Source organism: Fringilla coelebs, assembly GCF_963513975.1.
Source record: "Fringilla coelebs genome assembly, chromosome: 6".
In the NCBI taxonomy this organism is placed as follows: domain Eukaryota; kingdom Metazoa; phylum Chordata; class Aves; order Passeriformes; family Fringillidae; genus Fringilla; species Fringilla coelebs.
This window is the reverse complement of record NC_140034.1, coordinates 20,730,525-20,743,256: the sequence shown is the minus strand read 5'-3', so window position 1 is coordinate 20,743,256 and position 12,732 is coordinate 20,730,525. Positions and strand designations below refer to the sequence as shown.

At 40.4% G+C, this 12,732-nt stretch overlaps 1 protein-coding gene across 3 annotated transcripts; it reads right to left on the bottom strand.

Moving 5' to 3' along the window:
- Positions 1–868: 868 nt before the first annotated feature.
- On the bottom strand, positions 869–12,338 carry DIO2 (iodothyronine deiodinase 2; the record flags this gene model as incomplete). 3 transcript variants are annotated; one of them, XM_084207320.1, is made up of 2 exons in its annotated part: positions 869–1,636; positions 12,117–12,338. In XM_084207320.1, 2 exons carry the CDS (start codon positions 12,336–12,338, stop codon positions 1,019–1,021), a joined length of 840 nt encoding a protein of 279 aa, XP_084063446.1. The 3 variants fall into 3 exon arrangements, with proteins under 3 accessions (XP_084063446.1, XP_084063447.1, XP_084063448.1); XM_084207321.1 differs by having other exon boundaries at positions 1,064–1,636; XM_084207322.1 differs by having other exon boundaries at positions 1,575–1,636; positions 12,194–12,338.
- Between the last annotated feature and the right edge of the window lie 394 nt (positions 12,339–12,732).

Here is a 12,732-nt window from a genome sequence, read left to right as displayed (position 1 = left end):
AAAATATACCTGTAAGGTTACAGTAAAAAAACAAAAAAAGAAAAAAAAAAAGAGAGAGAGAAATAAGTTATTTTTTTAAAGCTAAAAGTGAAATTACCTTTAATCCTATTGCTAGACAGAAAGAGATGGAGGTGGGTAAAGAAACAGAGATGAGAACCAGAGAACATTGATAAATGTGTGTTGTCAGCTCTCAGAACCAAGGGTTTGGTTGGTATCAGCTGAGTTTTGTCTCACAATGCATGCTCTAGATGATTCTCAATGTTGTGCTATAATTACTCCAGGTATTTCAGTTTTCAAATTATAATGGGCTTATTTGATCACCTCTGTCTTTTTGGTCCAACTCCATAGACTTTAATACCTTTCTCAGCAGGCACAGTCCTGCACACTGCATACAAGCATGCAAGGTAGCATTACATAGTTAATATGCTGTGCAGAGGTGTCCACAGAGAGTACAAACACCAGCAGACAAAGGTTCATCTTGCTCTGAGTAGCCAGTCTGCCTGTGCCAGTCTGCATGTGGCTCCTGAAGTCGCTGAACAATAAATTTTCTGCCAAGATAGGAAAATCACCACACTGCACTGCATTTGTATGCAAGTCAATTGCAAAACCCCTGCTCCTCTCAGGTTCCTTGCGTTGGCCACAGGGGGTAAAGAAGCATTTCTGATGAAATGTACAGCATTGCCTTTCCATGGAATGCCTTCCAAGCAGAAACGCTTTCTGTGCCTCACCCCAGGACTGGGGCTTCTGGGAAACAGATCTTTCCTAACCACCCTACCTGCTTGCCAGCAGCACCTTTTTGGAGAAGCCTGTTCACCTCTTCTGTCCCACAACAAGAGCAGGAGTGCGATTTTTTTTTTTTTCACTTGACAATGTTTCTGTGGAGCTAGATTTTTGTTTTATTTTCTTTTCCTAGTTAACATTCATTTGACATTGTTATCAAATGTGTTCTCCTGCAATCATCTGAAAGATTTTATTCAAACTAGCATATGTTTTCTCTTTTTTTCCCTTTTGCATCACCTTAAAGGGACACATCGGTTGACGTAACTCCTGTTGAGAATGGATTTCATCTTTTGCTGAAGTTTTGTTCCAGCCAAAGCCGGACCTCTTGAAGGTTGTAGAAAAAGGGGCCTTTGCCCCCCAGGTAGGCAATTTTTTGTCTCTGCACAATGCATACTCGCTCAAATGAAACCCCGTAGGCCACATTGGCATTGTTGTCCATGCAGTCAGCCACCACTTGGCACTGAGGTGGCAAGGAAAAGTGCTCTAGAAGCTGGTGAGCAGCTGCACATCTCTCTTCCTGGCTTTTGTGTTTCTTAACTTCGAATGAAGAGGGAGAGATTCCAGGCGCAGCCCAGCCGTCTGATGGGTGAGCTTCATCGATGTAGACCAACAGAAAGTCAGCCACACCAGAGAACTCCTCCACCAGCTTGCTGAAGGCTGACAGCTGGCTTGTGAACGGTGGTCAGGTAGCTGAGCCAAAGTTGACCACCAGTGGCCGCTCCGAGTTGGCGAAATCCAGAAGGTGGCATTTGGCTCCACACTTGCCACCAACATTCTTCCAGCTTCCACTGCTGTCATCGCTGCCCTTGGCTATGTGGATTACACTGGAGTTTGGGGCTTCTCCTCCCAGTTTGACCTGATGGCAGAACAAATTAAAACATAGCAAGTTAGCGTGACTTGCTTGTGCAGCATCCTTATGACTGCTCTCTTCAAACAGTCACCTGTTCGGAGAACACCTAATGAGACACATGGGGGCAGAGCAAATCATCAAAAGCGGCAGCTCCAAAACGGTCATCTTGTCCACCTGCACTCACAGTTCAGGAAGATGTGGCATTTCTGACAAATATGCTTCTTCATTAATGTCAGAAAATTTGATAAGAGGTCTGTCCTGTCCCCTACATACTTGGTTCTGTCCACCCTTAGGTATTTGGAGACTTGTATTTACTTTCACACTACCTCAAATTTCTTCTACCTTTCCTCTGTGACACATAGGGTTTTTTCCACTGGCATTTTCTATGAGTTCACATCGTCCTTGAAGCTCACTATTCAAAACTTCAACAGTGTTTTCACTAATTTTCAGTATAACCAAACAATTATTTTGTATAATGAAGTAGCTTACAGGCTAACCTGTTTATATATTCTAGATGTTTGCTTTTTATGAGACACCATGACCATTTTGGAAAAACAGTAGCCTGTTGATTAGAGATTAGCTAGTAAGGTGTTATAAAGCCTAGGTCCCTTTTCAGCCCAGAGCCTACAGTTCAAGCCATTTTTCAAATTCTCAAAAATCATTCTGCATTATATTCCTGATTTTCACAACACACACAGTGCCTCTCAGTTTTGAGAGATTTGCAGCTTAGTGTATTCTCTTTCATCCTGCAGTCCAAGAATAAAAATACTCAAGAGTATCAAACACAAGAGAACTCTGCAAATGTCCTCTTAATATATACACTGCTCCGACAGTGAATAATTCAAGATCGCGCTCTCTAAAACTTCTTCTAACCCCTTTGCGGTAATTTCTTCAGTGATTGAGTGACACATTTCCTTCTACTGCAATGTTTCTGTGCAAGGTGATTGGGGGGAAAAAAAGCAGCAGGAAAAGGGGAAAGTTTATATCATGGCTGAAATAGGATGAGGTGAAAATTAACTGTTCTCAGCTCCAGCTTCAGATCTAACTCAGACCCAACAGGCCGTGGTGGAAAGGCCATTTTGCCTGACCATTTCTGTTTGCATGTCTATAGAACAAAAGACAGAATAAAAGCAACTCACAGGAGGGAATTGCAGAATAAGGTGGAGCCTGCAGAGGTCTCCAAGATCCTTAGCTGATAACTACTATACAACCACAAAACATTAGTGCACAATGCAATTAATTTTTAATGAGCTCTGCCTCAGAAATTCCTATGTCTCTGTCTTTAACATCAGCCTCTAGTACAGCAATGCAATTATCCTTTTGTATTTTCCTGACACTTTCTTTCTCTGCCCACCGACTATTTGAATAAATTCAGAATTGTTGCTTTGAAGGAAACACACAGGGCCAAAGTCTTTAACATTTTATGTATTTCTTTCTGAAGCTACACAGCAATTAAAGTCAATAGATGTTAACACTACATGAGAACTGTGTAAAGACTGAATAAATAACTGATTTTTGGTGCGCTTCTATTTTACATTGCATTAGAGGGTATCAGATGTGATATAGGAGTGAGATGCAGTAAGAAGCTGAGGGAACAACTGAATACTGAACTCATGCAGTTGCTGCTGAACATACATCCAAAGGCGAGTAGATTGCTGATATGGGATCCTCCATTTCTCTCTCAGAAACCTGACTATCTTGAACAAAACTGCAGTTAGTCATGGCTCTGCATTATTTCATCAGAATAACAACAGAAGCAAGAGTCTAATCAAAGTTTGTAAGGCACAGCCATTAATGCTTCCAGACTTCACAGCTACATGAGAATGTCTCGCAGCGTGTTGGCGCATGATTAGGAGCATTATTTTGACTCTTTTCAATAGGGCAAACTGAAACACAGCCATGCCACCATTCTCACTCAGAGATCAGCAAGGAAGGGAACCACAGAAGAAAAGATGGCCTGAGACCCACAAATCTCACCAGGGCAAGTATGTGGTGATCATGCCACTGGAAGCCGAGGATACGCAGCAGCAGCACAGTCAAGAGAAACAAGGATGCTCTGGGAAAGCAAAGTCCCTTTTGGCCCCATCCCTGTAAACCTCCATCTACAGCATTGCTATCTGCTAGGGCACTGGTAATAGTTTAAAAAAAGCTTTGTGTTTCACCTTTGAAAGCAAGAGGCTTGAAACAGCTGAGTTTAGGACTTGAGGTGTGAGTGTACTATCCACTGAACTCAAAGACAGAAAATAACTATATCCCAGTTTTTGAGAAGAAATGATCTGTCTGGAGAGGCAGGCTCAGAGACTCTGGCTCTTGCATCTAAGACGTAGCATTAAACATCTTATAGCATTTAAGGCTACCTACACCTTAGCACGGAGTCTTCTGTTCAACTGTTGATCGTTCCTCTCTGCCATTCTGTGACATAAGATAGATAAAGCAGGAGTAAGGTAAAGGGCTGCACTTGAACAAAGAAATACACAGGTCAAGATCATGTGGCATTCAATCACCCTGAGAGCTGCATTCAATCCAGAAGCCAACTAAACAATTCAGCAATTTGTGATAAATTGGTGACTACCAAAAGAAGGGACATTTCGAGAAACACAACACATGCATATCTACACAAACACTAGATGCCTCTTCACCTAACTGTTCCTGAACTACCATGCACACTTTTTCAGAGATAGCTTGCTGAAAATGTGCCTTTTGGGCAAAGCCTGATGTGTAAGTATTTGTGCTTCACCCAACCCTCTGGATGAATAGTGGGCCTCAGTATTTAAGAGTGTTTTCTCATCCAGTCAAAGAAAAGAAGTAATGACATGTAATTTAGCTCACAAATCACAATTAAACAACACAGTTTCTTCTATTCACTCTCACTCTTCAGAGGAGAAGAAAAATAAAGGTAAAAAGAAGCACCTGTAATTCAGGAAGGAGCAGAGCTACTTAGGACCAAAGAAACATCTGAGCAGCTGTTTCTGCTTCCTCCTCAGGTTTTATTTTAACAAAATATCATGACTGAAAATGTCTAGCCACCACTCTTGAACTGGGAAACCACAGTTTGCTTCTTGATTGTTTCAAGCAGAAAGAGAGGCTGCATATCACAAGCTCCTCATTACCAATTCCTCACTCAGGTCCACCAAGCCCTTTAATTTCCTAGGCCAGTTTGCAAACCCCGAAGAAATAGACTAATAAAACAATTTCCAACAGACACCAACTGTTGGTGGGAATGTCCTTCAAGTCCTATTTAACATTGGTACCAAAGATGACAATATATTTTCTGTTCTTCAACAATGCAAGTTTGCATTCTGCATCTCATACTCCTTATGGACTATAAAGATAGATGGAGTTTGGAAACAAAGTACAAAGAAGCCTTTATCCATCTATACATCACCTTACAGCAGTTTCTCTTCATTTCCCACAGCCATGAAGGAAGTCTCATGGCCGCAGGTTACCTATAATTTTAATTTTTGTTTCTAGGAGTGCTTGTGTTGGGTTTTTTCCCCCTTAATGAGATATCCTTGCCAAGCAGGCATTCACAAGGCATTTTCTGCTCTTGTAGAGAAGTAATTAGGTCGGTGCCTTGTTCCATGCCAGTGTCAGGCACTCCAAAAAGCAGCCCTGCCCAGTCGTTAATGCTTAAACATAAGCAGCAGCGGCAGATCCACTAATTGGTCTTGATGAAGCACTGACGTTCCCAAGGGACTGTTTATTTCACCAGACTCTGAACCGATTGACACAGGATGACAATATCATCCTTGCTGATCATCTGCATTGTAGGCCTTGGCCATCTTCTTTGTTGTTATTTATTGAAAGAAAAAACAGCTCTTGGAAAAGAAAACCAACGAAATGAGTAAACAAAGAAAAACACTCATGTATTCAGCCAAACTGCTTTTGAAATCCTACACAAAGGCAGGCAAAATATAAATTCTGAGAAACAAACCAGCAGAATTCCCCTCACACGCAATCCAGCATTTCCATAATCACGTACTTTTGTGCGTGAATATTTGGCCATTTGGTGCCAGCCTTCTGAATGAGGTAGCCACAGAGCAGCACGCAGGCATCCCCTCCCACACAGCCTGCTTGGGACACGCAAGGTAGGCCAACCAAATCTGCCCCAGCGAGCCATCAGCAGGGGCAGGCAGCCGCACCAAAGCAGTGACTCGCATCATTTGTGAGAATTTTGTGTTTGCCTGACAGCCTGTCCTCAGTCTGCATGAAAAGTGAAAAGGGAACAAGATTGCTGATGCTTTAGCACACAGCCTACAAAATGAAGGAGACTTAGGAGCAGGAGAGAAAGCCCTATTCATAAACTGCAGGCTAGAAATAGCACGTACTGCTAAGTTTGTAGCACATTTTCCATAAGAACTAGGTAAAGCCCCACAGACAAAACATTGTCTCCTCATTTGCCTCTTCTTTTTTCCTGTTTTGCTTTTATCAACTTCAGCATAACCTTCCTGGGATCCTGTGCACTGGAATACAGCTTAAATTCCCTGCATAAGGGATTTTCATACAGTTTAGCAGACTAATCAGGCTATGCAACCCCCTAAAAAAAAACAGGTGCTGCCAGACAATTAAGAGTTTATTATATAAGTCATTTGAATATGGACACGTTGTGTTTGGGACTGGAGTACAGTGATTGGTAATGAACTGAATCCCTGCAGCCTTTAGCATTTTTTTTAATTCCCTGCCTTGATTTGATCCCATTCAGCTAGGTATAGCTTCATCCAAATAATAATTTGACTCTGGTTGGCAAATTCTACAAACTATTAGTTTTGTTTTCCTTATTTCATGACCCAGAGTTGTGCAGCTGACAAAAATCACAGTAGACTCTTGTCTGGAGCAGAGTAAGGGTGCAGAAGTTCTTCATTTGTCTTGGGAAGGTGGCAATTTGAATTACTCCACTTGGAGAGTAGAGACTAGAAATGGCTCAGGCTTTCCCAGAGTCTTTCATTTAGGATCAGGTATGCAGACCTGACGAAGAGAAGTGGGAGGCAAACAAACCAGGCACAGTCCGGATAAAAATAACTAGTCAAATTCTGCTCTCTCCATTTAAAAGCCACCAGTCCCACAAATGAGTATGCATGGCACAAGGAAAGCATAAAGCAGCCTTTGCCTTGCTCTCTTACAGTTAATTTTAGTTGCTGTGATTGAGGAGCCAAGAGCAAGCTTCTTAAGGGCTTTATGTTTCCCTCAAGATGAGGGCATTGCCTACTTCACTGTGGCCACAAGGACCTACCTACATGTGACAGAGGCCTTCACCAGATTTTGTCACTCAGCACGTGAAGGGAATTTGATATTAATTTGGATGATGGTTTTTTACTTTTTTTTTACTTGGCTTTATAAGTATGAATACACAGTGGTGGTTTTGACAGAGAGGTAGAGCCAGCACTCAAGAAACGTGTATGATCCTCTTCCTGAATAGTGCCCACTAGCTATTTGTGTCCATCACAGCAAAAGGGGGTTTTCACAGAGCTTTGACAGCCAGGCAAGCACTCCTTACAGTCATTTTTCCACACATAACTGTGAAAATGGAACAGTGCAAAGAGGTGTGGAATAATTTAGATCTGTAAATGAAATGGGATGAGAGCCCATGTGGGATAAAAGTCCTCATATTCCTTTTCCTATTCTTTGTTTTGAGTGTTTGAACTCTTAAATTCCATGGGACCAACTGTCTGCTCCTCTTGTTGGGATGCTGCCTAGTACAATGGGTTCCTGGCCTAGGTTTATCCTCACACACAACTACAACAAACATGATTATATATTAGTAATAATAAGAAACTTTTAATAATAATTACAATTTCAAGACCAAATCCTGTTGAATTTACATTCCCAACTTTGCAGGAGAAGTTTTAATTGTGGTTTTGTTCAGTTTTGTTTTTCTCACTTCTTTCAAGATTGTTTTCATTTGCAAATGTCAATGAAAAAAATTCTGCTAAAGTTGAACTTTGTAAAACCAATAAAATAAATTTAATACCACACAATGTCTAGTTCTAAACCCTGAAATTATACAAAGGACTTTCTTTCACAGATTCCCTTTATCACTGTCAAATTCAGGGAGAGAAACTTCCTTACCTCATCAGACAAAATAAATACAAATAGTGAACATTGTGTCTTTGTTTCAACCTTTAAAACATTTCCTCAGAAAGCAAAGAGCAGGTAGAGGATCATGCATTTATATTACTTTCACATATATCTTTGTGATGATGATGTGCAGCATGCCTTTAACATGTAAGGTTTGGGACTGGTTTGCTCTGCATTCTGATTTATTTTAGATCATCTACCTACCAGGCAGGAAAAAGCTGCCAAAGGTAATTTAACTGCCTATGTGAAAACCCAGGGAAATCTCACTGGGTGTTTACTGAACCACTCTGCTTGCTCCTGCATCCAGAGCTGGGTCTACGCCATGAGCCTGGCATCCTGTGCCAGCCATTCCCCTGCGTTGGGACCGTCATGCCAGAGCTTGCTGCTGGCCCATTCTAAAGACAGTAAAAAGCTGTACAAGTACACACACACCCACCACCATCCATCCATCCATCACCTGGAGCACCAGCATCCCTCTGAGGCCCGTGACACACAGCCACGCGCGTCTCTGTGCACGCTGCCCCCGTGGGTACACCAGCAGGGAGAGGCCATTAAGGTCTTCCCCACAGCTACCCTACACTGAGGTGGAAAAGAGGGACAATTTTCTCAAGCATAACATTAAAGCCTCCTACTGGAGACCATGAATGATAGCTCTGCCTTGCTGAAACACAGAGATCATATCTGGCACTGGAAAAGCTTCCAGCAGAAGGGCTCACCACTGGGCATCTCTAATGGGTACAACTGCTTCTTAACCTATTTTAAAAGCATTTTAAGACAACAATTTCTCACCTTTGGTATCTTAGAAAACAGATTCATCCCACTACTAAATAAAGCACAGAACTTAGCAGGAAAAAAAATTAAAAGCTTTCACATTTTTTTTTTCAAAACTTCTCCAGCTTTTTCTTTGGATTTTTGCAGATGTGTGATACTTTCAGTATGCATGCTTTAAGCTAGAACAAACACCTCCCTGGCATTTATAGAAATGGCCCACGTAAATCATGGTTAGACTAACACCCTCCCAAAAAGTCTTGGTTTTTCTCTCTCATCAATAGCTGTGACTGCATTCATATCTGTATGTATGTGTACATACACACCTATTTATGTGTGTACACATAGAGAGAAATGAGATGGACTGACTCCTGGAAATGTACGCTTACATATGTGTACTTTTGCCTTCTTATACATATGTGTATGTACATATTTAGAGACAAAGAGGTATATATAGATAGATCTTTATACAGGCAAACATATAAAATTATAAATACCTACACACACATACATATATAACAAAATATTTAAAACATTTGCAGTCTTTCAATTACAGAAAGTTGATCTAACTTGACTATGAGCTCTATTTATCTCTGTTATGATGATTAGTTTGATCCTAAAGACTCCCTTGTAATGTAAGACACACTTGCCTCTTGGAAAATAATAGGAGGATGGTCTATAAATCACAAAGCTGGTGTAGTGTAGACAATATCAACACTGAATCTGACAGATATTGAACTCAAAGCTAAGGAAGTAAAAAGAAATATATTATTCATTAGTAAAATTTACATTAAAGATCAAAATAAAAAAGCAATTATTTTGAATCCAGTAGGACTTTAAAATGTGCAGAAAACCAGCCATAAAGAATGTTCCAAGAAAAAAGAACACTGAATATAGTCTACATACAATACAACAAATTTTGCATTGTCTTCCCACTGATGATGTTAAACTCTTCAGTTGTTGCTAGGTAACCTTGCCTGTGAAATAATTGCCCTACCCAAAAAATCTTGTGCAACAATACTTAATAACAACAAAAAGCCAAAAAAAAGTTGAAATTTGGATGAGATATTAATAAGATTTTCTAGACAATGAGAAAGTAAATCAGAGTAGCTTATTTGAAATATACTCTAACCATTACAAGATCATATTTTTTACACACTAGCCTTGAAAAAATAAAAGAATTCTGGGACAATGCATGCTTTTGAGGCAAAGGTACTTTCTTGTAATAAGTTTACCTTAATTCAGAATGTACCCTGATTCTGTAACATTTTAATTTCTCAATTATTGTCTCAGAATAAGACATCACAGTAGGATAATTCTATTCAGGATTTAGAAAAGGGTGATTTAAGGAAAAATTTGCCTTTGATATATTTCACCATTTCTCATGCTTTTTAAAATATGTTACAAAGCAGGATATGTTTCAATCTTTTTCAAATCTACTAGTACAGCTTTTCAGATGAAACTTTTTTCCTATTTCTTCCTTACAGAAGCAGCAAAAGATTCTCATCTATTGTGGAGGTGATGAACCTTCTTCCACTATTGCTCCTCAGTTTATTTTGTCCCCTTTACAATTTGATTTCTAGGCTTAACTATCTTTCTGTGACAATCAAGAGTTTCCAATGATGTTCTGTCCTTATGGCTCATAATTCTATTAAGCAAAATAGTCTTTCCATGAATTGCTGGTCAATTCATTTTGTCTTAAGGCTAGCTGCCATGAATGGACTTTTTCCTCTATTTGGAACAAGGTGATAAAATTTGGTTGTGTTTATATGCATTTTTCTGCTGAGTTCATTGAGGCACAGAGTTTATTCTTGGAACCTTATGGCCTGATCGACCTGAACAACCAGGTGATTTAATCATGATAAGGGAGAGAATAAAATTACCAAAGTTCAAGGTATGAGTTTCATTGCCAACACCAAAAATAGCAGAGTCACCATACCTGTCGCTCCCATGGTTAACATCATGATACTGAAAGAAAGGCAAAGCATGACTTTGGAGACTACAGAAAGGCATGCAATATCTTAATTTTAAATAATTGTGTTTAATTTAAGCAAAAAAAGATAGAAAATATCTCATGGAGACAGCTTTTTTTACAGCTTCACAACTTTTTTTACAGCTTCACAACTTCTCCAGACCCCAGGCCACATATAGGTTGCAAATATGGGAACTCAAAACTTGACTGTTGCAGAGTTGTGCTACCAACTTCCACTGGAGCCTTGACCAAGTCATGTGTTAACTGTCCAGCCTTGCCTTGCCTGTAAAATGGGAACAATTGTGTTCAGTGACCCATTTTACAGGGCCACTGTAAAATGTACTTACTTAATGTCTATGAAGAGAATAAAAACAAAGACTAGAAGGGCCAGGAGAATAGCGGGCTTCATTCAGCATTATTTTATTTGGGTAGCCAGCTGGATGATTCCTGGGTTGCAGTAAAAGGTTGACCCATTTGGCAAAAGCTAAATTTATTTATATTTGTCTTACACTGAAAATTAATGTCCCCATGGCTTGAGTTGCAGGCTAAGCAGATGGTATTCCATATCACAAAGCCAGCAAACACCAGCATCACCAGCTCTTCACATTTTTAGATAAAAGCAAATACAAAGGCTATTGTAGAGGTGTGAAAGTGAATTGGGGGGAAGGCAATACAAAAAGAAATATTTCAGAAGAGTATCATTTGGACAGGACCCCTATGACATCACACAGAATATGTTAAATTAGATGGTCTAAATAAGACAACAAATTAACAGACTAAGCACTGTTTTGAAAGCCACAGAGCTCTGAATCCAGTTCTACTTACTGACTGGGTGGTCTGTGCAAGAAATTTCATGGTTTTGGGTTCACCTTTTCAATCTATAAAAGGGAATTCCAGCTACCTCATGAGACCTGGGCAGTACCTCTGGGTAATGTTTGTAAGAAATCTTAAAAGGAAAAGAAAAGTACATGTTGCATAACTGTTACTGTCTTTATTAACTTAAATTACCAGGCAGCTGTCCGACAGCTAGTCAAGTTCATTTTTAATCTCTGACATGTCCCTCTGTCACTCCTTTCATGAAAGAAAAAGGTCACCTTCTCAATTTGTGCACAGTTTTACTTGGATACTTCCTCCAATATAAAAGTTAACATATGAGTAATAGAAAATGCCAATGTAATGACAATGGCTCATTTCTATATTTTACTCTAGGTAAAACAACTCTAGTTACATAGCTCACATCTATCTATGTAGAACTCTATCTGAAGGTGCAGCCTTTTTATAATATCTGAGGCTCTCACATGGCAATAATAAACTACAGCTGTGAAAACATCTAGAGTATTTTACAATTACTCTTAAACAAAGACCTTGAAATACTTTAAAACCGTGAAGATTATTATTCATGCTCTTGGGGAAACTGAGGCACGCCTAAACTAAGTGACACTGCCAAGGCTGCACAGAGAGTTAGCAGAGGGAGTCAGCAGCTCCAGAATTTCACGAACCCTTAACCCCGACTCAGAAGTACCACTTCTCTCAGCCTATACTTCCATCAAACTTTCCACGAGATAGGTGATAGTGTGCACCACGCAGCCATTCCCTTCCCTTCTCCGCGGACAGGCGGGATGCTGCTCCCGGCTGAGCCGCCCCAGCCCCACGGTGCCCCGGACTCCTCACCTGCTTGTAGGCGTCCAGGAGGAAGCTGTTCCAGACGCAGCGCAGCCCCTCCGAGGTCAGCATCCTCCGCCACTCACCGCGCCCAGACTTGGAGCGGCTCAGAAACAGAACCATGTGCTTCAGGAGAATCACAGAGTCATAGAGCGCGAGAAAGAGGCAATTGGAGAAAAAGACCGGCAAGATCTGAAGCGTGATCAACAAATCCACACTTAGCAGACCCATCTTCCTTGCTGCTTCTCCTCAGCCGGATACCTTCAGCTCTCTTTATTGCTCTGTAACCTCATTTAAAAGAGTAAAGCAAAAGGCATTTCAAAAGCCTCATTACCCCTTTCACAGCTGCTCTATTTAAAATAAGCAGAGATGGTTAAGTATGAGCAGGCTGGTTAAAACCATAACTGCACGGTAACCATTCAACTGCAAGCTGCTTATTTTTCAGAAATTTGGATGTTAACAAAAATTCTTCCCTTAACCAGGAGACCTGATTTTGCTGAAGAGAGAGGCAGCTGTTTTTCCAGATCCCTGCAGTTACAAAATTTAAGCAGAGACTGTTAATTGTTAACTTTCCTGCACTATCCCATTGTTTCTCGGATATTTAAGCACTGAACAGACCTCTCAT